General features: G+C 31.3%; 2 protein-coding genes across 2 annotated transcripts; both read right to left on the bottom strand.

The window, feature by feature from the left end:
- Nucleotides 1-3198: 3198 nt before the first annotated feature.
- On the bottom strand, nt 3199-8431 carry LOC111702097 (uncharacterized). Its single transcript, XM_023473665.1, has 7 exons — nt 8338-8431; nt 7525-7611; nt 7278-7331; nt 6182-6253; nt 4546-4638; nt 3819-3931; nt 3199-3224 (listed from the first exon to the last, which is right to left on the bottom strand). Exons 1-7 carry the CDS (start codon nt 8353-8355, stop codon nt 3209-3211), a joined length of 453 nt encoding a protein of 150 aa, XP_023329433.1. The 5' UTR covers nt 8356-8431; the 3' UTR covers nt 3199-3208.
- On the bottom strand, nt 8382-26298 carry LOC111702073 (uncharacterized; the record flags this gene model as incomplete). Its single annotated transcript, XM_023473636.1, is given in 12 exon segments — nt 8382-8435; nt 9806-9892; nt 10068-10135; nt 14191-14342; nt 15612-15693; nt 19612-19683; nt 20130-20405; nt 22017-22121; nt 22521-22642; nt 23990-24118; nt 25405-25458; nt 26221-26298. Coding segments are annotated over 12 exon segments (1279 nt in total), but the record flags the coding sequence as incomplete, so codon positions are not given.
- Between the last annotated feature and the right edge of the window lie 237 nt (nt 26299-26535).

Genomic DNA, 26535 nt, shown 5'->3' on the forward strand with positions numbered 1-26535 from the left:
CCAGACTGTTCCTTTCAGCCAATAACCATTTCTTCCATGTTCGCTTTTATAGATCGTTCCAAAATTCTTAAGAACGTGTTTTATGTGTTCGTTCTTTTTTTCAGAACAATGGTTGTGTTTGGTAATTCTTAATAATTCTGTTTATTCCCGTAAAAGAAAGATCATCTTCTGAGAACGACGCCCAGCCCTAACTGTGTATTGTGATACTAAAACTCAAGGTTATAATGCAAGGAAAGTTAATTTTAGTTGCGTATGCTCTGCGTACAAATTGAAACCAGTTCTCTCTGGGCGGAATTTGTAAACAAGAATAGATGCATCAGTGTTCGTTTAGTATCCGAGGAGGTTTAAAGCATTAAATTTTGATAATTTTGATAATTAGCATATTAGTTTTCTATGACCAGAATATTTCATTGTTTTTTTTTTATGTGAAAGATGGATCCCATGTCAGGCTTCGACATCCGTCTTGTGGTTACATTACCGCCCAAAGACAATACACTGCAGCACAAAAGATGCGAACACCTCTGAAATAACTTTCCTTGCATTATAACCTTGCTAAAACTAAGGTTTATTTTACTCAATGACATGCATATCCAAAACGGACAATAAATGTTTACCAGCAATGTTTGTAATTTAAAAAACGCTTGTCAGAAATCAAAACCCTAATAGGAGAGCCTCTTTCATGGTCTTGATATGAACACGGACAATGTCAAAAAAATTTCAAAAAAAATATTTAGTGCGAAGAGACTGATTTTAAGTAATTTCAATTCTTCAATCAATATCCGATTCACACGGTAGCCGTAAAAGCTTTGTCTGATCAAGTACGTTATCAATGCTTAACACTTTGAAAACTGATCATTTTTTTTCGTGGTTTCACTAGAAAAGTGACTTTCGTATTTCCCCTGCAGGAAAACATAAACCTTTGGAAAAACGACAATATCTTCCACGTAATTGATCAGATAAAGGTTTCAAGCCCATGGGTGATTTGTAAATTGGGCTCTGCTGCCTTTGCATGGTAGGTCACTTAAAATTACGCTTACAGTCCCTTTAACTCAAATTTTGTAAAATAAAAAGTCTAGTGAAACAGATATTTATTTCAAGCTAGTTTATTAATGAATATTATTTGTATCACAGGATCAACCGTTGATTGGCTAGTATTCAGGAGATAAGGGAAGGAACAGTCGTCGTCGTCGTATGTATCAATACAATGAAGACGACTTTCAATTTAGATGTTTGAATTTTACCAAGCTTTTCTATTATGCTTATAAACAGAATGGATACACATAAACATGGAAACAAAGAGAAGCTTTCCATTAACAGCTTCTATTTGTTTACAAGTAAACTTGTAGTTTTTGAGGCTTGTTAGAACTCAAAAGTTAAATAGAAAAGTTGTCTTCATATTATTGATATAAACGTCGACCACTGTAAAAAGATTAACTCTGGGTCAAGCTAAGCAGAGTGAGATTTTTCAAGATTTTATTTTCTTTTAATCATATTTTCAAAAAATCTATTTTTGTTTAAAAACTAAAATTTGAGAGAGAAATGACATCAGAATCATTATGCTAGGAAGGTTTTTTGAGCTGTATTTAAGCAAACCAATGAAGTTAATAGAAAGAATTTGAAAAAAAATCACTCTCCCTTCTCACCATCAGGAGTCTATAGATTAAAAAAAACAGCCGAAAGGTTTTACTAGGTTTCTAAAAATTGAACAATAACAAATACAATAAAATCTTTGAATAAATATAAATGGACATAAAACTCTTATTTTTCAACATCTTCATTATTATGTTAAAATTAACAAGTTTCAAATTTATGATTTTTAAGGAAAAGAATATATACAATAATTTCAAACTATGTTTTTAATAGACAAAAACGCTATTTAAAAATTAATTCATGTAGATGCAAATTCAAGGCAAAGGTTTAACTTAAAATTTGACCTTAACAATTTTTTATAAGTTCTTTCAGACATTCAATTAATTATTAAATTTTAATTTAATTAATCGCTTTATCAATTATAAGTCTAATTAAGAGGATAAAGATGAAAAACGAGAAAGATCAAAAATATGAAAATCTTAATTTCATGATTTTAATAATCTAATAATTTCTACAGTTAGTTACAAGTTTGAATTTATTAGTCTCGAGGATAAGCTAAGTCAAAATATTATTGAAAGAGATTTTTGTTGATTTGAAGGTGTTGGGGTGAAGGATTTTCCTAGGGTGTTAAGATGTGATCTATCATGGTTGAAACATTCTCTAACTTCAAATAATAAAATTTTCTAATTTGATTTCCTAATTATGCACAAATTTAAGTAATTTTTTCTTCAATTCCATTGATTTTGACTTTTAAAATCCAATATTTCAGAACTGATCTTCCTCTTATGGAAATTGGTCATAGACATTTTATTAAAACGATAACGACTGTAAAAAAAGTATTTAATAGCAAGAGAAATATGTAGCGCATAAGTAAAGAGCACAGAACAATTTTAGAAAACAAATTTAATAGGTTAAAAATTAAAACTTTTCTGAATTGGGAAAATTAATTTAGAGAGAAAAGTTTAAAGTTTTCCAAATATAAAATGTTGAGAATAACTGATGTAAAATACAGGGATAATTGAGCGGGATTTCTAGGTTTTGTAAAGTGTTTTATATTATTATTATGATTGTCATAAAATCATGTAAAAAACGATTTTTGGAAAACCAATCCTTCTCAGATTCCTCAGATACGGAAGATTTCGGAATAAAAATGATCTCAAAGGTTTGACAGTGACAGTACTGAAATAACAGTCTATGCATCTGTTTTACAAAGTGCACATGGATAAAAAAAAAACTGTACATACTGTACAGTACTGTACAATAGAAGGATTATATTAACAGATGAATGGTAACAAAATCTTTAAGTAGATTATAACAAAAATGTCTTATTTCGTAATAGTTCAGGAGTTTTCACCGGTGTTTCACATGATCATATTTTATACGGGGAAATTAGCTCATTAAGTGTACTTGATGTACTTAATGAACTTGGTGTACCTAATGTACTTTATGACCTTGTTTAAAGTTTCACTTTGAACCTGTAGGTCTGTTACACAGTTCCTTTCTTTATCACGTGATGTTTTAACTATTCAATAACAATTTCATAACAAATTATTATAGAACAATATATTAATCTATATAATCGAGGCTGTGTTTTGCATATTTATTTTCGTCTTCAATATCACAATTCAGTAATCCTAAACAAAAAAGGATTGTAACAAAGATAGAAAAAGTTCTTAAAAATACGATTATTAAAGGGTTACCTACAAAGGATGAGATCGACTTAAGAGACGACTTACGGAATTCAAACTGTCTGTTTTCTTACATTTTGAAGATTGGTAGAAGACTTATAACCTTGGAATTGTCATATCAACATCACCGAATTTTAAATCATATTTATTGAGTTTCAGGTCGTCTTTACAGTCTCATCCTTTACAGGTAACCCTGTATGATGTTGAATGAAATAAAATGTGAATCATTTTAAACAATAAAAACAATATTTATGATTAAATATGTAAGGAATAAAAACACAAAGAATAAGTATATAATTATAGTAATTGCTTAAAAGGAAGCATGAAGAAAATTATAAATATATATTACTTGTTAAGAATGAATACAGATATTATAAATGAAATGAATGAATGAATAGAAGAATGAATACTACCCAAGAAGGATGAATAAAGCTATGAGGGATGAAATGAATGAATAGAAGAATGAATACTACAGTCTACCCATGAAGGATGAATAAAGCTATGAGGGATGAAATGAATGAATAGAAGAATGAATACTACCTATGAAGGATGAATAGAGCTATAAGGGATGAAATGAATGGTTGAATAGAAGAATGAATAGAAGAACTAGAGCTCGGAGGAGGATCAGGTGTATTTGCTTCTCCTTCGGCAACCTAAAAAATGTAAAAATTGTAAATTTTCAAAATGTTGAAACACCATGTGTCTTTCTGCAGAAATAATGATTGGTGTTTCTTGAGACACCCTGTTTGTAAATATGTTGCCTGTATAATGTGTTAGATCTAGTGCAGTATTAACTAATTTAGCTAAATATATATAATATATATAATATATTAATTATATTCCATTTTGACCAAGGATCTCCACTGTGTATTCTCTCTATACTGCAGATATTTACATTTAGCTTTAATCTTATTCATCGATATTAACAAGGAGAGGGCCTAACCTCTCCTTGGCCTGCTAGTATCGCTAGTTACGGATATATATAAGGAGAGGGCCTGACCTCTCCTTGGCCTGCTAGTATCACAAGTTACGGATATATACAAGGATGGAGACCGACCTCTGCTTGGCCTGCTAGTAGACACAAGTTACGGATATATACAAGGATGGAGACCGACCTCTCCTTGGCCTACCTTTTTTATCGATTTTTTTCTCCGTATTTTTCTGGTTTTTTGTATAAACCTTTTTGTGTATCTTTTTGCTTTGTCTGATTTGCTTTGGTTTTGTCGGTTTGTTTGGCTGTTTTTAATTTTTTAAACTATTTTTTTACCTTAAACATTGAGAGAATAATGTGTGATCGCATATCTGCGTCTCTAGCATTAACTTTGCTAGCTATACTTTCCAGGGCCTCATAACATTCATCCTATGTATTAGAATATTAATATTAAATTATACAGTGGGAAACAACAACTGTGGTATAGGAAGACGATTGTTTGAATCAAGATGCGATTATAATTTATTTTGAAATACAGCAGTTGTACTTGGTGAATTCACAGACTATAATTTCAATTAGTACGTTTATCTTTAAGCTACTGCATAATAATTTATCAATGTTGTTGCTTAAGCTGATTGTTTAAAATGAGAATAAAAAGCAAATGAATATGAACAGTTTAAAGAAACAAAAATTGGATCTATCTAGCTCATACTTAATCAGACAAAGTTTTAAAGGAAACCGTTGTTAATCGGGTATTGTTATGTATGCATGCATGGAGGGTCACTTGAAATTACGCTTACAGTCCCTTTAAAATATTAGAAAAGAGAATTTCCTCAATTAGCATTAAAAGTTCTTCAGTCCTACCGAAATCGAATACATATACTGTGTAATTATCTACATATCTATAAGCTATATCACTATACTATTGTATATGAAAGAAAATAAATCAATGCAAACACTTGTATTATTAATATTCAACGAGTCGGTTTTCTTACAATTTATTATTTACAAAGATACAAAAAATAAACGATTGATACTATACTAATAAGATATTATGAATTAAGCAGTTTCAGAGTGATGGGGAATCTTCAAGGGAACCTCAGTTTAAGGGAGCTGATGATCAACTGACTCTTTTTCCCCAGATTTCGCTCCACCCCGGGTTAGCATTTAACCCTAGTCTCCCCGTGAGCTGGCCGGCTAACCCACCAGCCCCCGGGTTTCTGGGATAACGGTTTCTCCGCGTGGCTTTGGTTATTTATAGAATTTAAACACAAACAAGAATAAATCCGTTAGATCTGACGAGGGATGGAAGAAGGGGTTGGGGGGAGAAACTGGAAATGATGGAAAGAAGGAAAAAATACTATTTATGATCGCAGGAAAGATCAATCCATCACTTTCCTGCTACAATACCACTCTTTAATTGATTACATTTATACTGGGTAATTATCTGTATATCTATAAGCTATATCACTATACCACTCTTTAATTGATTACATTACTGTGTAATTATCTGCATATCTATAACCTATATCACTATACCACTCTTTAATTGATTACATTTATACTGGGTAATTATCTGTATATCTATAAGCTATATCACTATACCACTCTTTAATTGATTACATTGTAACATTACTGTGTAATTATCTGCATATCTATAAGCTATATCACTATTCCACTCATATTGGATAATAAACGTAAATTCAAGTAACCCTACATTTATAGAGTGCCATGTCCGATTCCCATGGTACGCTTTAAATGTTTGTTTGATCAAAAAGGATGGGGTCACCTAATGACTATTTTTCAATCTGAAGCTTGATAAAATTTGTGCAGTTTGAGAAAACAAAGGAAAAAGACAAAATAGCAACAATACTTCCTCATTGTAAATCCGATGAAAGGCAGGGCACCTTTGTGAATTGGGTTTTTAATGTTTTAAATTGAGGTCTCCTAAAAATGAGATCCCCTCAATTACCTTTTCCTTGTACTTCATGTAGTCGGACATATTCTTTTTCATTCTAAACTCATCAAACTCATCCAGGGTTGCCTTCATACAGTATAATATTAAGTAATGAATACCTTATTCAGTAGATATTATTTAGAGACCACTCAGGCACTTAAATTAAAGCCATTTTCAACCTAAACGTTGACCTTGACCTTCGTTGGCCATTCTTGACCTTAAAATTGATTGTAACTTAAAGGGAGTGTTCGCGAAAAATGAAAGGGGGTATAGGCTTACGGCGAAAAATAAGAGCTTTTGATCGCTACTAATCTTACTTCTATCTGTTGCGTCTATAAGGAGAAAATTGTTAAAAACGTAGCGTCCGCACAAATTGAGGAAGCTGGAACATACGACTTGGATCGTAAAAAAATAAATTATATCAAACAAATATTTTTTGTTGATATTATTTTTTTCGCTTACAACTTGTTTTTATGACATGATGACTGGTGCATTCCCGAAAAATATAAAAAAAATGTCGTCTACATTATCAAAATCTTCGAAACAGGAATGTTTTCAAAAGTAACTCTCGTAAAAAGTAAAAAATATTATGAAATATCAACTATATATATGAATGCGTCAAAAACAATCGATAACTATAGGTTGTAATCTCTGAATGCTTTGAAATTTGGAATTAAATCGATTTTGTTACGATCCCAGTTGTATGTTGCAACTTTCTCAATTTGTAAGGAATCTATGTTCATCGGTATGAGACGTTTTTAACAGTTTTCTCCTTATAGATGCAACAGATAGAAGTAAGATTAGTAGCGATCAAAAGCGATTATTTATCGCCTTAAGTCAATACCCCCTTTAATTTTTCGCGAACACTCCCTTTAACAGTAACCGTAATCTTTTTTCTTGACCTTGACCTTGACCTTGACCTTGACCTTGCCCTTGAGCATAGCATTGACCTTGAACTTGACCTGAACCTTGATCTTGACCTTGACCTTAGCATTGACCTTGAACTTGACCTGAACCTTGACCTTGACCTTAACTAGATCTCGACCTGAACCATGAACATGAACTTGACCTTGACCTTAACATCGACATAGACCTTGACCTATATTTATACCTTAAGAATGTAGTTCTCTCCAATCCTTCCTTCTAAACGAATCCTACAGTCACTCTAAATAAAAAAATTATTGTAATCAGAAAAAAAGACATTATTTCATTCTTCAAATAACATTTTTTTCAGTTGAAAATTGGGAAAAAATGGTAAAAAGAAACAGTTTTGATAAAAATATTTTTTGAGAGTGCAGAATTTTGGCAGGATAAAAATATGATAAAATTAAGTTTGTGGAAAATATTGATAACATTACCTTGTTTGTGTTTGAGGTAAAGTGTGAAACTGTTTGTTGGATTGTATTCTTAACTTCATTCTCTTCCTCATCATCCGTTAAAGGGACCTTAATTTTCATTCATCATTCATCATCTATCATTTATCATTCATCATTCATTATTCATCATTCATCATTCATTATTCATCATTCATCATTCATCATTCATTATTCATCATTCATCATTCATCATTTATCCATCATTTATCATCTATCATTTATCATTCATCATTCATCATTCATCATTCATTATTTATCACTAATCATTTATCATTTATCATTCATCATTCATCATTCATCATTCATCATTCATCATTCATCATTCATCATTCATCATTCATCATTCATCATTCATCATTCATCATTTCTCATTCATCATTTCTCATTCATCATTCATCATTTATCATTCATCATTCATCATTCATCATTCATCATTCAACATTCATCATACATCATTCAACATTCATCATTCATTATTCATCATTCATCATTCATCATTCATCATTCATCATTCATCATTCAACATTCAACATTCATCATTCATCATTCATTATTCAACACTCATCATTTATAATTCATCATTCATTTTTCATAGAACATCATTCATCAAAATACCAGCTTAGAAGTGCCTTGTTAAGTTCGAAAATCCATATTTTAGGAGAATACATTTTTAGTCCAACACCAAATGGATGAATCTCAATAAAAGAGTACTAACCCTGGGTTGCTTATATTATTCATCCTACCTGCTTATATTTTGATATGAATGAGATTTTAAAAATAAACGTGAATAATAACCTCATCATTTAACTTCATCCTCCCTTGTTTAAGTATTTCAGCATCTATCCTACTGTATCCAAGGTAGAGGTAGACACCTGGCGGAGACTCTGGAACGACTAAACACAACAGCATAAATAACCACTCTTCAATTTCTAGTAATTCCATTTCTAGCAAACATGTTTCGAGCAATTGTATCTGCTAATTTGTTTGTGCTTTTGTCTTTTGGAAGAGATGTATAAATGTTTTCAGTCAATTCATTAACTTGACAATTTTCAAATAGATCTGAAATAAAAAGATTGGAAGAAGATTGTTGTTTTGTATTTTCTCTATAAAAATGGTGTTTCTATAATCAACTTTAAATTGGGAAATGTAAAACTGAATTTCTTATGGATGGCGAGGAAGAGAAATAGTACAGTTAGATAACTGATAAACTGACAAGTTTTTAGTCAATAACATTAATATAATGAACATTTTTTGGTATTGTCATATTAATGTTCCGTGAACCCCTCCAGCCCCTTTAAAAAAAATGTTTCTCCTAAGACTATCTATCTATCTAAACCCCCTAACCGAACATTAAAAACTCAATAGAGTTAGTGCATATTGTGCAGTATACATAGAAACTATTGGACACAAGGTTATAATGCAAGGAAAGTTATTTCAGAGGTGAATGCATCTTTTGTACTGCACGTACTGTCTCTGGGCGGTAAAGTAAACACAAGACGGATGTCACAGCCTGGCATGGCATTCATTTTCACAAGAAAAATCTATGAAACATTCTAGTCATAGGAAAATGTGAATTATCAAAATTTTAGAAAACTCAATGCTTTTAGCCTCCTCGGATACTGAACGAACACTGATGCATCTATTCTTGTTTACAAATTCCGCCCAGAGAGTACTGGCTTCAATATGTACGCAGAGTATACGCAACTACAATTAACTTTCCTAGCATTATAACCTTGATTAGACGGCTAGAACGGGACAGTACTGTCAGTACGACAAATGAATATTCTTCAGTTGTGAATGTAATGTGACTGAAAACTTTGGTTTATTTGAAGTACCAGAATTTCATTTCTTAGCTCTAAATTTCAAAAATGCATTATTTTGCAAATATGTTTTGTAATGTCCTGTAAATAATAATAATAATTTAATGATAATGATTATATAAAGATAATGGGGATAATTTTAACTATGATTATAAAATTCTAAAATTTTATGAAAGTTCAAACAGTGACTTGTGACTTTAGTTGAAAAGTTGTTAAATGGCAGGTTGTTTGCAAAATTCTTAATAAATCCAGTTTTTAATAAAATTGACATAAATTTAAAAATTTGATATTTTCAGAATAGAAGGAAAAATTCAGAAAAGAACGTTAAAGTTAGTGTTTAAAAAAACCATCTAGATTTTAGAAATAAATACTTTTAGATAGATTTATTGTTGTTGTTGTTGTTGTTGTTGTTTTTGTTGTTGTTGTTGTTGTTGTTGTGTTACCTGTAAGTATGTGCAAAAATGCTGTGAGCCACCGTTGGATTTTTTGCACGAGCAAAGATTACTTCCTTCTTTTCCCTCGGTGTAAAACTGTGCAAAAAGATTATTTATCAAATGCAAAATTAAAATAATAAATTTTAAATCAAAAAACAAAAGGCCTTCGTTGTTTTGGTATTACAAGTTTAAAGTTTCTATCTTTTTTGTTGAATGTTAAAAAAATTTAATTTCCGATTTTTTTCCTTATAAAAGAAAACTGTGCACTTACCCTTTTCTCAAACCCCTCTCTTATATATTTAACATTGCTTCCTTCTAGGTCCTCGACTTTACAGTATTCTAGAAACAAGTTTATAACTTTAAAACAATATTCTGATTATTTACTCACGTCTGCAATGGTACGGTGGTACCCAGAAAACTGTGGAAGGAATGCCTTTTTTCTCTCTTTGTCTAGAATTTTCACTAAATATATTGTAATTTGTAACAGAAAATGGACCCTGAGCTGAAAACCTTAGAATTGGATACCCTCAATACAGATCGCTTAATCTTAATATCTATTGTGGACACTTTTGATTTCAGCTAAATTCCCTCTTTTTGGATATCCCTATTGGTTTCCAACCAATGAGAGTTTTCTCATTAAATAGCGCACTCAATTTCATATTTTCCGGCTTCTGATTGGCTGTTTGGAATTCTGCTAATACCACTCTGATTTGTTGAATTTTCGAAACTTTCCTGGATACAAACTATATAAAGATTAAAATAATCCTAAGATTAACAAAAAGAGAACAAGTATCCACAATTCTTAGAATTTTAACATTTCTATTGACAAGTCATTTTTAAATGATTAAAGACAAAATGTCCTTCCACTGTTTTCTGGTGACTACTGTACGCAAGAAAAGTAAATAAATATTCCAATTTCCTTCGTAATGATTTGATCCAGAATCTGTTTAATGTCAAAACTCTTCATAGCTTTTAGAAATAATCTTCAAAAAATTTGTTTTCCAAAACTGTCAAATGGAAAATTAAGATGTTACGCTTTCATAATAGTAAACTTCTTCGTTAGGTAAAATGACAATTTTGGATACAAACTTAATAACTTAACTTAACTTAACTTAACAAAAGGTGTTGCAAAAATTAAAATACCGGATTTTTTTTAATTAAAAATAATCACTGCAAATTAACTAATTACTGTCAAACTTTAGTTTATCATTCCTTTTTCTTTGCAACCTTTGATATTTCAAACTTTAGTTTATCATTCGTTTATCTTTGCAACCTTTGATATTTCAAACTTTAGTTTATCATTCGTTTATCTTTGCAACCGTTGATGTTTCAAACTTTAGTTTATCATTCCTTTATCTTTGCAACCTTTGATATTTCAAACTTTAGTTTATCATTCCTTTATCTTTGCAACCTTTGATATTTCAAACTTTAGTTTATCATTCTTTTATCTTTGCAACCTTTGATATTTCAAACTTTAGTTTATCATTCCTTTATCTTTGCAACCTTTGATATTTCAAACTTTAGTTTATCATTCTTTTATCTTTGCAACCTTTGATATTTCAAACTTTAGTTTATCATTCTTTTTTCTTTACAACCTTTGATATTTCAAACTTTAGTTTATCATTCTTTTATCTTTGCAACCTTTGATACTTCAAACAATTTTTAATTATTGCCCAGGAAGCCAAAGGTGTAATTAAGGGGGAATAATCCTTTGTTATTCAAAGGATTATTTGAAAACTATTGTAAATCGGAAGGTAATTTGAAATTACACCTACAGTCCTAGTAAACGTCTTCAAGATGACCTTGCAAGTAACAATAAAATTTGAGCTTGAGGCAAGTTTATAGTTTCCTTCTTATCTTTCAGTTTTGCACTAGATAATTTACAATTAAAGGAATAGAGTTTTTGCCACAAACTCAAATATTATAATCTCTATATCTTTGCAATGTGATGGTATTCACCTTTGACATCATAAACCTGGACTAGACCTGGCATACTTCATAGGTTGAAATATTAAATTACGACTTCGGGTTGCAAAATTAAATTATAATTAATTGCAAGAATTTAGTTCCTATCTATTTAGTCTAATTATAATTATTATACTGAGTAAAATATTTAAAAACTATTTAGAAGTATTAAAACTATTTAAAAGTATTGGAACTATTATAAGTATTAAAACTATATTTAGAAGTATTAAGAGCATGCACGGTGGACTAATTAATAACCTAAATCATGTATCCTGTTTAATAATATCTGTAGCCTGTATCCTGTATCCTGTGTTCAGTGTCCTGTATCCTGGATCCTGTATCCTGTATCCTGTATCCTGTATCCTGTATCCTGTATCCTGTATCCTGTATCCTGTATCCTGTATCCTGTATCCTGCATCCTGTTTTCAGTATCCTGTATCCTGTATCCTGGATCCTGTATCCAGGATCCTGGATCCTGTATCGTGTATCCTGTATCGTGTATCCTGTATACTGTATCGTGTATCCTGTATCGAATTTACAAGCTAACCAATTATTGGAATCTATAAGCATAACACTGAAAATGAATTTAAGGCCAAGATTGTAAAAAAAGGCTAGATTTTCAGTTTTGACACTTAACTTTTCTAAAAAGCCACCAAAAGAAATTAATCTTTACACTGCAAAGGAACAAAATAAAAAATATAGTCAGTTTGTCACACTATAACAAACTGAAATTGTATCTTTAAAAAAATATAAACCTTTCCTACACTGAAACTCTACAGAATATTGTAAATTAAATATTTTTATTTATCTAGGTGTTTTTTCAAGCTAATTGATTATTATCAAAATATTTATCTGAATCTACAAAAAGTGAAAAAACATGTTTAGAATACCAAACAAGTTGTACCAGCTCTCTAAAATTTTCCTATTCGCTCCCCCCCCTTTATGCCATTAAAAAGACTGGACAAATTCTAAAAAATGTTCTTCCCTTCTCCCCCAGAATACCATTAAAAGACCAATTAATAAGAGTTTTTCTTTCTCTTCCTTAGATTTCAATTATTTGGTCCGTTTCACTCTGTTTTTGATTATGAAAGCTGGTTGATAAATGACAAAAATATCCCACACAATTTAGACCTTTGCTCCTTCCAAATGCATAGCATCCAATTTGCGAAAATGTGCTCCACGATCGAACAAAATTTTATTTTTCTAAATTCATTACAATTTCTAATTTGAATACCAGTTTATTGATCAAAGACGATTTATAAGTTTTTTTTCGACTATTTAAACCCCTTTAAAACAATATGTTTTCAATTAGGCACCCTGTAAAAAAAAACCTACTATACTAGACTCAACAATACGTTGGCTACTTACCAACCCGCCCTTTTGTGCAAAAAAGTAAAACATTAGTAAAACACATTTTTTTTAAAAATTCCTGAGTCTAAAAGCAAAGAATGCGCGAAATTTAAGTCATAGCTTAAAAGTTCTGAAAAATGATGAGTTGATACTTAAATTCTAAATTTAACTCTGAAGGGAAATTAAATATTTCCCGTGTACAATATGGACCAATCAGATTACGGGAATTATAGAGATTACGGATCGACAGGAATTATGCAACACAAGCTGTTTCGTAATTTCAATTTCTTCACAGAACTGCAGCGCCAATAATAACAAAATATATTTCGTTAAAAATACACGATTTATGTATTATTCCAGATTACGTGATAAAATGGATAATCTTTAACGTAAGATTAAATTATTTTTATGCATTAAAATATCGCAAAATTTAAAACGGGTATTTTCGGGTTGGCAATTTATCTTGCAGAAATGGACGAGGTAAATATTTAAGCTGTAACTTAAAATTCAGGTTTAAATAAATCAGAAAAAGCATTTAAGCTGAAACTTAACATTTAAGTCAGAATTTTTCGTTCTTTAGTTTTGGACTCTGAATCCAGGTTGAAAGAATTTAGAATAAGTTTAAAACAGATGTGACACCACTCGTGTTCTTTTTATGTTTAAACAGGGTGGGGTAAATAAAAAGGCTACAGGGAAGGATAAAATGATATTTTTAAAGAGAAAGTTTTTAGTTCAAACAATTTTAGTAAATCATTTTATATGAGTCTTTATTATTACTTTTAGACTCAAGTTATGACTTTACAGTGATTTTACAGTGTAAACAGAACCATTTAACATCATATCAATCTTTTTAATTTAGTTTGAAATGCAAACTCTCTCTTTAAGCACATGCATTGTGTATACTTTTCATTGATGTGTTCTTTGTTTTTGTTGTAAGATTAAAAAAGAAGCATTTATATAAGTGAACTGTTGACTTTGTCCTCTGAAAGTGATTTGTCATGCTTTCCGAATATTTAAAGCAATTTTATACATTTCTTCCAAAATAAAAATATGGAGGTTTTTGTGTTTAGTTAACTTACTTGGGGGCAGTGTTGTAGTTGTAGTTGTTGTAGATGTAGATATTTTAGCTGTTGGTCTTCTCCCTCCACCTCCCCCACCTCCCCCTCCTCCTCCTTCTCCAACATTCTCCTGTTCTTGGAATGGTCTTGGAGTGGTTCGACGGAAAACTCTTCTAAAAAAGAACACAGGAGTTGACACTTTTCTTCAAGGACACAACTTGATTTAAGTCTCCTAAAAGGGATTTAAGTCTCCTTAAAGGGACTGCACTCCTTATTTCAAAATAGTTGCATGCCAATTCACAACTGTACCTTCTGAAATTTGTATGATTTTGCTCGAATTGCAACAAACCTTATCTGAGGTCAAATTGTTAAAGAGAAAGAAATATTTAAACTTTATATGGCTTGTTACACTACTTCACACTTTCCACTAGTTCTGGTAAATATATGAGTCTGGTATCTCAGAAATCTATGAATATCTAAGTCTGGTATCTCATAAATCTATAAATATCTGATACCAGTGTCTGGTAAACACTTGTATAAAAGTTATGATATTATTTTTGTATTCTTTTATTCTTTTTTCTTTTTTTACATATTGTATCATTTATACTGATACACAAACATTAAGCACAGGGCTGGGTTCTATTTAATAAATATCAATATGTTTTCATGTAAATACTTCTATACTTTATTTATATTAACATAAACTTTTCATGAAAACAAAAATTGCATTTAATACTTGATTTTCGAACTTCACTTCCTGGTTTCCTGTCCTCACTTCCTGGTTTCCTGTCCTCATTTCCTGGTTTCCTGTTCTTACTGCCTGGTTTCCTGTCCTCACTGCCTGGTTTCCTGTCCTCACTTCCTGGTTTTCTGTCTTCACTTCCTAGTTTCCTGTCCTCACTTCCTGCTTTTCTATCCTCACTTCCTTGTTTCCTATCCTCTCTTCCTGGTTTCTTGTCCTCATTTCCTGCTTTCTTATCCTCACTTCATGGTTCCCTGTCCTCACTTCATGGTTTCCTGTCCTACTACTACTTTCCTGTCTTTGATAATTGGATCACCATTCTGACTAAACTTTTTCCAATATTTTGTATTCTTCAGTTCGACAATTCTACAGTTCTACAGTTCTACAGTTCTACAGTTCTACAGTTCTACAGTTCTACAGTTCTATAGTTCTAAAGTTCAACAGTTCTACAGTTCTATAGTTCTACAGTTCGACAGTTCTACAGATCTACAGAATTTTTCTCTCAAATTCTCAAATCTTTCTGACTTTTATAAATACATTAATTATATTACAAGGCGTTTTGCACCCTTTTTCAGTAACGTAGCACTTTCAGATTTAAACTGTTGCTTATATATATTTTTGATTTCTATAATTAAACAAATCAAAGAAAATACTGTGTACAATATTACAAAATGTTTAGAAACCTATATATATCTTTTACCTTGTTGTAAGTGTGGGAGGTTGAGGCCAGGTTGGCTGTATAGTTGGTCCGAATGGTGTTGGGGGTGGTGGCCTGGTATACACTACAACAACAAATATCTTATTAAAAACTAATCTTTGCTGATGTTGATCAATTATACTAAATAAAAATAAAGATATAAACGATGTCTGGTTTAAATAATAACGAGAAGAAGTTTAAATACAATGAGACCTAGAAAACTGTGGAATAGAAAGACGACATTAAAACCTACTTAAGTGTATTTGATGTTATTTCAATATACAAATAGTTTTTTGTAAGTAATAAAATCACTTATTCAGAGAAATGGGTCTATTTACTACACTATTTCTGAGTCTTGTGTTTATTGACCATTTTATAAGTCATAACTTGAGTCTGAAAGCCGTTTTCCTATTCCAAGAATTTTCTGGTTGTCACTTTAGCCCTAACGAGATAAGCTACTTCTCGCTATTTATTAAATCCGACCTTCAGATCTATATGTTGCATTGTGATTTAAATATGCAGTACAATATTAATTCATGCTAATTTTAGATATGTACTTTTAGTTCTTAAGTGAACATGAAATAACGTGAATACAGTACAATATGTAACACAGTGAGAATCATCAAACTCTGAAATAGGAAGACGACTTTTATACTTTAAATAGTTTTATGAACAAAAGACACAGCAATTGTTCAGTGTAAATAGACCTATTTCACTCAATAAGTGATTGAATAGTTTACAAGAGAAACCATTTGCTTTATAACAACATTTAACTATTGTTCTCATGTCGTCTTTTATTCCACTGTTTTCAGGTTCTCTATATACTACACTGTACGCGCATTAAAAATTTTGCGTCACAGCAAATCTTATTGAATCATAGGGCATAATATGTACCTAATTGTTAAGTATACTACACACCGTTACATGAGGAAAAAATTGAAAAATAACGTTAATAGACTACATCATAATTATATGTCTTTATAATATACACCTTAGGAATTAATTCTGATTTTTTATGATTATCTAAAAAACCTTGGTTTTGCTTATTTTGATACACAAAAAAATATTGAAAAATACAAAAGCATACTCATAACAAGTTTAAACATTAGAGGGGGATAGGAGTAAGAAAGAAAACTTGTTTTATAGATTTACTAGATGCCTTAGGTTGAGGAAGAGTCAAAATTTTATTTTTATTTTAGTTTTTACAAATTTTTTCACAGGAACAGAACGTAATGGGAACATTTTTAACATAGTCCAGCACTTTTTAATTCAAAAGCGTGTTATATAAAGGAATTGTTCAGTAACTTGAAAATATATGTTTAAAATACCCAAATGTTTTAGATTTGGAATACAGTTAAGCTAATATTTTTCCTCAAAAATCGTAACTAAGAATCTTTCAGAATGATACTTTCCGAGAAAACAACCATTTTTGACAGAAAAAAAGAGGTTTTTAAAATTCATGAATTTCATGTCAATTTTTGTTTATTCTTAGTTGCAAATTTAAAAAAAAAATAATCATTCTTTTCAACACCTTTAGTTGGCTTACTAGTGTTCCAATTGAAACAAATGGGAAAGTACGTATATTTTCAGAAAGGGGAGCAAACTCTTTTTTAATTAACAAAGTTTGGACTATATTTTTTTTCATGGTGCATAATTAAACAAAAAATGTGCCTGGTCTAAAAAAATAATTGTAAACTGATTTGTTTTCTGTTTGTGTAAAAAGATGTACTTTTAACATTTAGCAAGGAAATTAAATAAAGAATTTAGTGTTTAGTTTTACTTTTTAGGTATAATTAATTTCTAGGAAAGGTTTAAAATACATTTTTTTTTGTAAAATGTGTGCAAGATAGAGAAACAATTTAAAAAAATGACAAAATGTAAAATTTTGATTCTAAAATTGTTTCTCGTTATAATTGGTGCATTGTTTTTATTTGTTTACTTTGCTCTGTTTGTTTACATTTGTACAGTACATCCCCTCCCCACCCCCCCCCCACACAACAAAAAAACGTTTAAAAATGATTTAGATTTAGATTCTGAAAAATCCATAGAAAATTAAATTCAGATTTTTACTTAAATCAAGTTTTAGTTAAATGAAGAAACTGTTAGAGTAATGTTTAAGTGACCACCTAGGCCTTGATGGCAATGCCCGATTTACGACAGTACCCTTAACAGCTTTGTCTGATTAACCCTGGGACACGCAGCAAAAATTGTTCAATTAAACTTACAATAAAACATTATAAAATTTTTTTATTCTTTGAAAAATGGGTCAGCGCAAGCCCTTTTAAAAATCAACAATCACTAATGGAGGTCGATTTTTCAATTTTTTCGAAACATGTCGATACGAGTGTCTAAAGTTGCGCCTTAAACCACTGAATATTGCCCAGTTGTTGGTTTTGTGAAATTGTGAAAAATGGTTTTTGCCTATAAAGTTTGATTGTTTTTGATTTCTTTAAACTATTTATTTTCATTTGTGGTTTCTCTACAAAGGTGACTTACAATTTCTTCCATATCAGAAACAATGTAGAAACTCACAGAATTAAACACTTTTCAAGTCAGAAAACCTTATCTTCGAACCGTATCTTTGTGACTGTATCTTCATAATTGTATCTTTGGAACCGTGTCTTTGTAACCGTATCTTTGTAATCGTATCTTGGTAACCTATCTTGGTAACCGTATCTTCGTAACCGTATCTTTTGTAACCGTATCTTTGTAACCGTATCTTTGTAACCATATCTTCATAACAATATTTTGCGTAACCGTATCTTCGTAACTGTATCTTCGTAACCGTATCTTCGTAACTGTATCTTCGTAACCGTATCTTCGTAACTGTATATCTTCGTAACCATATATCTTCATAACCGTATCTTCTTAACTGTATCTTCGTAACCGTATCTTTGTAACCATATATTTGTACAGTATTTTGCGTAACCGTATCTTTGTAACTTTATCTTCATAATTAACTGTATCTTTGTAACCGTATCTTTGTAACCGTATCTTTGTAACCGTATCTTCGTAACCGTATCTTTGTAACCGTGTCTTTAAAACCATTTATCTTCATAATTAACTGTATCTTTGTAACCGTATCTTTGTAACCGTATCTTTGTAACCGTATCTTCGTAACCGTATCTTTGTAACCGTGTCTTTAAAACCATATCTTTGTAACCGTATCTTTGTAACCGTATCTTTGTAACCATATCTTTGTACAGTATTTTGCGTAACCGTATCTTTGTAACTTTATCTTCATAATTAACTGTAGCTTTGTAACCGTATCTTTGTAACCGTATCTTCGTAACCGTATCTTTGTAACCGTATCTTCGTAACCGTATCTTTGTAACCGTATCTTTGTAACCGTATCTTTGTAACCATATCTTTGTAACAGTATCTTTGTAACCGTATCTTTGAAACCATATCTTTGTAACCGTATCTTTGAAACCGTCTCTTTATACCTGTATCTTCTAACATTTCTATTCAAGGATGGGTGTCGTTGTTAATCCGACTTTGCTATCTTTGCATTGACCGGGTCACTTAAAATAGCGCTCACCTCCGCCCCCCCTCCCTCCATGGTCCGAAACTCCCCTTGCAATTTTCTATTTTTAACTACAGGGTGTATATTTGATAAGTACTCTGCTGCAAGGTGCGGTGAAGCCGTTTCTAATATTCTCCGAGCATCTTCTTTTTTTACGAAAAGAGGAGGGGGGTATAAAGAAAATAGGGAGGGGGGGATATTTCTAATGGCACGTTTTTTTTCTCTACGAGTTCTTAAGAAATATTTTATGAATTTTATCTTTGGAAAGCAAATGATTTTTTTTGCAACAATAAAGATGATTTTTGTGGGTGAGGGGGAGATTGTTTTTACTTTGTAAATATATTGTTTTTTGTTTGAAAGGGGCGCCTCTTGGGGGGAAAGAAACAGTATCGGAAAAAGTCTTTTTCCCTAAAATTTTGAAAATAACTCTGAAGAAAGAAGGTGAACGTCGAAAAAAATCATCCTAGCGCTGTATACCTTGTGTTACCATCTCAGTTGTGGTAACAATCTCTGTTACAACTTCAGTTAATTCTGTAACTTCGATCGGGTCTTAGCGTAAAAATAACAATTTTTGAAAAAAGTTGGATTAAATTTGAATTTAGAGTCTTTAAGTTATTTTCCATTGTAAAGTTTATCATTAAATTAGTAAATATAAGACGAATATACTTTTTTTTTAAATAAAAGGGAAAGTTAAAAAATTTCGCATGGATATGTTTTTCTCAGAAACTTTTAAATACTTGTTGGTGGCCCACCCGACAGTTTTCAAACTGGTTCAATATTTCAAGGGGATTCAATACAAATTGTTGGTGGCACCCCCCGACAGTTTTCAAGGGGATTCAATACAAATTGTTGGTGGCACCCCCCGACAGTTTTAAAACGGGTTCAATACAAATTATTGGTATTTTGCCAGAAAAGGAAAGCGTATAGACTCAAATCCGAAAAAATGTCGTTCGTCAATGCAAGCTTTACAAAACTAAATAGTTGAAAAAAATTACCTGGGGGGCGTGTCTGTGGTGGTCTTTTAGTGGGTGGAGCCTTGTAGGGTGTGGAAGTTGTGGTTATATACGGGATAAAGGGTCTGGGTGTGTCGAGTGGGAGTGCTGGAGTTTGAGGCGGATGAGGAGGAGGTCTGTAGGGTGGTTCAGTGTACATAGGACCAGGTCTGTAGGGTGGTTCAGTGTACATAGGACCAGGCTGGGGGCTCCAGGACTCCTCGGGACCTGGTCCTTCAGTGTTTCCTATCCGGAGATGGTAGTCCTTCTGAGCATCCACTAGAAAGATAGATAGATAGATAGATAAATAGAAAAAAAATTATAAATAATGGCTTTGAGGCATGTATGGACATTGGACATAGGACAATAAACTGTAAAGTTTGTAAACTGGACTCTATATACAAGATTGTGATTTATTTAGAGGTTCAAATATTCTTTACAACAATTTGCAATTAGGGATGGGAATCAATTAGGGTCAAAAATTCTCTCTAAGTTTGCTTTCATTATGTTGGGAAAAATTGTACTCCGATATTAAACTTACAAAAAGATTTATCAAAATTATTTTATTTATTGCTTTTAATTTTGAAAATTGCCTTTTGTATAAGTCAAAGTCAAATTTTGTGCAATAAAATAGCTTAGGAAACTTATGCGATATACAAGATACATAAGATTAACAAATGCAATTATAGTCTTGCGTCTTGAAAGTAGGGATGGGCAATAGCTAGATTCGTGTTACAGAAACTTTTAAAAGGTTTTACGACAATCTGAAAAGGAGGTCCAATGATTTGAAATTGTATTCTGTAGAAGTTTGCTTTATCAAATATGCAAATTTGTTATCCTATATGAACATATTAGGCAAACACGAACCGAAAAACTATTGTTTTAATTTCATCCGGTTTTGGGGTTAGTTTTTGCCTGATATGTTCATCTAGGGTAACATAATTTGCATGTTTGATACAAGCAAACTTCTACAGAATAAAGTTTTAAAATGTTGGAACCTTCTCATATCACGGGCAGCCGTTGTACATTTAAATTTCCGAGCCGGGTCAACCTTTCCGGTGACAGTTTATACTGTACCTAGCTCTGTGGACAGGACTAGCCGGTGCAACAAGGTTGACGCGGTCAGACTTTATGCGTCGTATAGGTTAAATTTACTTTTACTAAAGGGGCAGATGTGCGTGATATTGTCATAAAGTATAAAAACCTTTTAAAAGTCTAAAATCACAACAAGTTTCTGTAAACAAATATGTCTATTACCCATCACTACTAAATAGTAACAAAAAAACGTTTAAAACCTATTCAAAAAACGATACGGCCATCAATATTTACAATTCCAGGGTTAAAATAAAGAATAATATTATGAGTATAATTATAGAATTGAAATTACTTACACAAGGATTATCTATGCGAAGATTTTTTATGAATTGATTATAATTAAGGATTACCATTACAATGATCTTAATCAAGGATTATAATCAAGGATTAACTATACAAGGATTGTAATGGAGGATCAATTATGCAAGGAATGAAATTAAGGATTATCTATACAAGGATTATAAAAGGAATACCTATGCAAGGATTAAAACCATGGATTACCTATACAAGGATTACATAGATGCAATGATTAGAATTAAGGATTAGCTATTTAAGGATTGTAATCAAGGATTACCAATACAAGGATTATAATCAAGGATTATCTTTACAAAGATTACCTTTTCAAGGATTATAATCAAAAGTTACCTATACAAGGTTTATAATTAAGGATTAAATCAAGGATTAGAATCTAAGATTACATATACATGGAGATGAAGGATTACCTATTCAAGGATTATCTAATCAAGGATTATCTATTCAAGGATAATCTATTCAAGGATTATAATCAAGGATTACCTATACACGGATTCATCCACAGTAAGCGCTGGTAACCAATGCAATCAAAAAGTTTTCTAAAATCCAGAGGACCTCCACATCCACAGTTAGTTCGAAGCTCAGTCCCTAAATATCATCATGAGTTCAATCTTTGCATAATCCGAACCAATACAAGGATAGTGGTCTAGTATTTACTGGTACCAGCCCGTCTTCTGTGCGCAGGATGTTCTTCATCCAACGCGTTTTCTGCCACAATGTGTGGCAGGGTGAGACACATGTACGTGTTTCTTGTAAAACAAGAATCATAACTCAATAAGACAGAACAAAATTCAATTTTTACATTTTTCTTTAATTATTCGATTGGGTTGATTAAAAATAAAGTTAAACCTAGTTTCCAGCCAAAGCTTGGTTCCCGCGGAGCAAGTGTCTAATATGTTGATTGATGAATAATAAACATAACAACTAGTATATATCAAGCAATTTACTTGTGGTTTCAACATTTACAACATTTTTCATATCTCTTACCTAAAATGTCCAGCATTGCGTTTCTGCAACCTTCATAAGGCCCTGCGCAAGTTTTCGTTTTTGCGTCTACTGCGCAGGCCTGCTCATATCGTAAAAGTCTGCTTCCACACCCAGAAGAACTCCTGTAAAAAGTTTGAAAGAGTTTTAAATGTACTATTTTAGATGGTTGAGATTCTTTAAGTCAGGTGCAGAAAGGAACATTCTTAGGAATCGACTAGCCTGCCATTTTATTCCTCATTTTATAATTAAAAAAGTATGGAGAAGACCATATTTCCACTGTTTTGTGGTAACCACTGTAGTAAATATTAAATGTTTTGTGGCAACCACTGTAGTAAATATTAAATGTTTTGTGGTAACCACTGTAGTAAATATTAAATGTTTTGTGGTAACCACTGTAGTAAATATTCAAGGTTTGTGGTAACCACTGTAGTAAATATCAAAGGTTTGTGGTAAACACTGTAGTAAATATTAAATGTTTTTTGGTAACCACTGTAGTAAATGTTAAATGTTTTGTGGCAACCACTGTAGCAAATATTGAATGTTTTTTGTTAACCACAGTAGTAAATATTAAATGTTTTGTGGTAACCACTGTAGTAAATATATTAAAGGTTTGTGGTAACCACTGTAGTAAATATTAAATGTTTTGTGGTATTCACTGTAGTAAATATTAAAGGTTTTGTGGCAATCACTGTAGTAAATATTAAATGTTTTTGGTAACCACTGTAGTAAATATTAAAGGTTTTGTGGTAACCACTGTAGTATATATCAAAGGTTTTGTGGTAACCACTGTAGTATATATTAAAGGTTTGTGGTAACCACTGTAGTATATATTAAAGGTTTTGTGGTTCCTTTTTGAATACTATAACGAGCATTCAGTTTAAATTAACCTTAATGTTCAATTAGTTAAGAGAACTATCTAACACTCCATATTAGGTTAACTTTGCACTGGAACATTATACAACTAGACAACTTATCGATTTGATGCAAACATAATTTAAATCAATTAATGCATGTTGTATTTCAATAGATGGTAAAGTTTGATTCAATATTTCATTAAACGTATCTATAGTGCAGTACAGTGTGGTCTAGTAATTTAATACCAAATATTTGACCAAATAGTTCCCAAATCTATCCATTCCTAAAACACTTTTCTGAAACTTTTATTGCATATTCAGAAATAAATAATAAGGAAAAAGAGATGTAATTTTTGTAAGTTTTAGGCCTTATTTTAATATCTCTGATTTTACCTCTTCTGATCAGAACTGTATGGACGATGTTGAAATGTTTGTACAATATTTGATACATGATAGATAATTCTTTAGATCTTTATAAACCTTTCAGACACAAATATTATAAACAACATTTTAAAAAGCTCAAAGCTAATTATCGGAAATGAGCGAAAATCTTTAACTCGTCTTTTGAGGTCCATGTTTAATAAAACCCCCTATATCTGGAGAAAACGATCTTACTTGCATGAGTTTGAAAGGTCGTGGCAAAGTGGAAGGTCTTCTTCTCTACCAGACCAGCTGGCCGGGGTCTGCGCGCACACAGGATGCAGCAGGGACTGGGCGCGGAAACATTGATCATCATTCTGTTTCCTAAAACAACCAACAGATGGTGCTGAGCTAGGAATATTTATGTTTGTCAGCTTTCACTCAACAAACTATGTTTAACAAGGATCTCAATTAATGATTATTCAGGTCAATTTTCACCGCAAACATAATTGGATTAGTAGCATATAATTACAACTGATGAATCAAGTATGGAATAGATATCCATGTTTATAACTTTGAATTTTTTTCAATTGTGGCTTCTCCATAAAGGAGTTACTCATATACATATAGAAAATGTAAAGAAATTATCAGAATTAACACATTCAAAATCTAGAAAACCGGCAATATCTTCCACATTATTGATCAGATGAAGGTTACAAAGGTATATTTTTGATTCAGTCATAGCTCCTTCTCACCCTTGAAATTAAGCTTTCAGTCCCTTTAAGTAAATGGGGTGTTTAGGGCCCCGTATATCAATCCAAAATGGCTATAAAGTTTAAAAATGTTCCAATCAATGTAGATTGGTGGATTCCAATGATTTAGTTGCATGCAGCCATGTTCTTTACTTATAATTGATTGAGTTGAGTTGAGTACTATAGGGAGTAATTATAGTTTAATACTAGATACACCAGTCAAACCTAGTCAATCCTTTACTACTAATATAATTCTATCTTACACCTTTCACACTTAACCTCCCCCTCTTCCTGGACACCTTTCACACTTAACCTTCCTTTCTACCTTCAGTTTACCCTTATGTACATACTTTAAAACGTTAGAAACATGGAAAATCAAACTTGTTAAATGGTTTATTTATGATAAAGAATTTCTCAAGGCTAAGTAACAATTTTAAGGTTAGTAGCAAATCTAAAACTATTAAAAGCAAGTGTCCCCGAAGAATAAAAGGGAGTATATAGGATAAACCAAACAGATTCTAGTACTTAATAATCTATTTGGGAAGAACGATATCGATTCAATTTTATTTCAACCTTTACTCTTTCATTTTTCAAGAACACTCCCTTTAATATTTCCTGGATAAAAATCACACGGTGACATTGTCTAAATTGTCTCATTAAGGGGACAAAGGGTCTAATTTTAAAAATCAGTTTTAAATTGATAAAAACCGAGATGTCAGGGATGTTGTGAAGTGGATAACGGTATTTCAGGGGTGTTTAAGTGTATATCAGTATTTCAGGGGTGTTTAAGTGTATGATAGTATATAAGGAGTGCTCAAGTGGATAATTGTATAAATTATAAAAATGTCAAAGAAAAAATCCCTGAATGAGAATTTAGACTCTATGGTATATTGTTAGTTAATGAGTTGAGCCGCTTACTGGAAGTTGAACTGATTATTCATAACAGCTGAGCTCACATGTATAGTAAAGTGCCTAGGAGCAAATAAACTGCAGAATTAAATGTTTTCAATGCAGACATCTTTCTTTAAAATACTCAGAACTTTTTATTCAAGTAAATGATTTTACTAAAACAATGCAGACAAAATTTTTCTTAGCATTTTTTTTTATGTTTTCCAGGAAACAACTATTTTTTAAGATAATATTTCTCAAGAAAAAAAAATTGAAAAATTTGCTAGGCACGCTTTCTAATTAGGGTAACGTAAAACAAATTGCTATTTCGTTGAAGATTTTTTTTTGTTTAAAACATCATATTTAAACAGTGCATTAGGTTAAACAGAGGTAGCAGCCAAAGTAGTCATAAAGCGTTGTCAACAATCCGTAAAATGGTCAAAAAAAAGGGTTAAAATTTTAAGTTTTTTGGAACAATATATTTTTTCTTTTTTTTGGATACTGGAAAGGGTACTACTCGGGGATAATAAAAGAAAACATGTAAACCGGATTTTTTGTGTCTTTTTCTAGATAAAACTTTTATCAAAAGTTTCGGAGTAATATTTTTTGATATTTAAACAATTTTTACAAAATTTGATAGTTATAATTTTTTCAAAACATCAGAATATTTTTTTAAATACTAATATTAAATAGGACACTTTAAAATTCCACCGAATTTTTATCATTATTTTTTTGTGAAAACTTTGAAGTACATTTCTTTTAAATATTTGCTTCTTTTTAATGTTTTTTTAATTGATAAAAGGGATTTATTTATATTTTTACAGAGAGGGGAAATCGAAAACTTACTTGCAAAGACAGAACGCAATGTCTAGAGCATGTACCCGGGGGATCTTTCTGTAGAACTCTTGAACAGCAGACATACATCTAAATAATAATTATAGTAATAGTAATAATAATAATAATAATAATAATAATAGTAATAATAATAATAATAATAATAATACTACAAAATATCCAGAAAGCTGTCTCCATCCTTGATAGTTCCAGATTCGATTATTCTTCCAAAAATCCTAAGGAAAAAAAACATGCTTAAGATAATGGAATTATTGATATATTTTTCTAGGTACTAACCTATAAATATATTGTTCCTGATTCATATTG

Source organism: Eurytemora carolleeae, unplaced genomic scaffold, assembly GCF_000591075.1.
Source record: "Eurytemora carolleeae unplaced genomic scaffold, Eaff_2.0 scaffold53, whole genome shotgun sequence".
NCBI lineage: Eukaryota > Metazoa > Arthropoda > Copepoda > Calanoida > Temoridae > Eurytemora > Eurytemora carolleeae.

Coding starts and splice junctions, on each gene's coding strand:
- LOC111702097 (XM_023473665.1), bottom strand. Junction 4,639..6,181: donor ACATGAAGTACAAGGAAAAG/GTAATTGAGGGG, acceptor TCTAATACATAG/GATGAATGTTATGAGGCCCT. Junction 3,932..4,545: donor TTATTCTCTCAATGTTTAAG/GTAAAAAAATAG, acceptor TACATTTTTTAG/GTTGCCGAAGGAGAAGCAAA.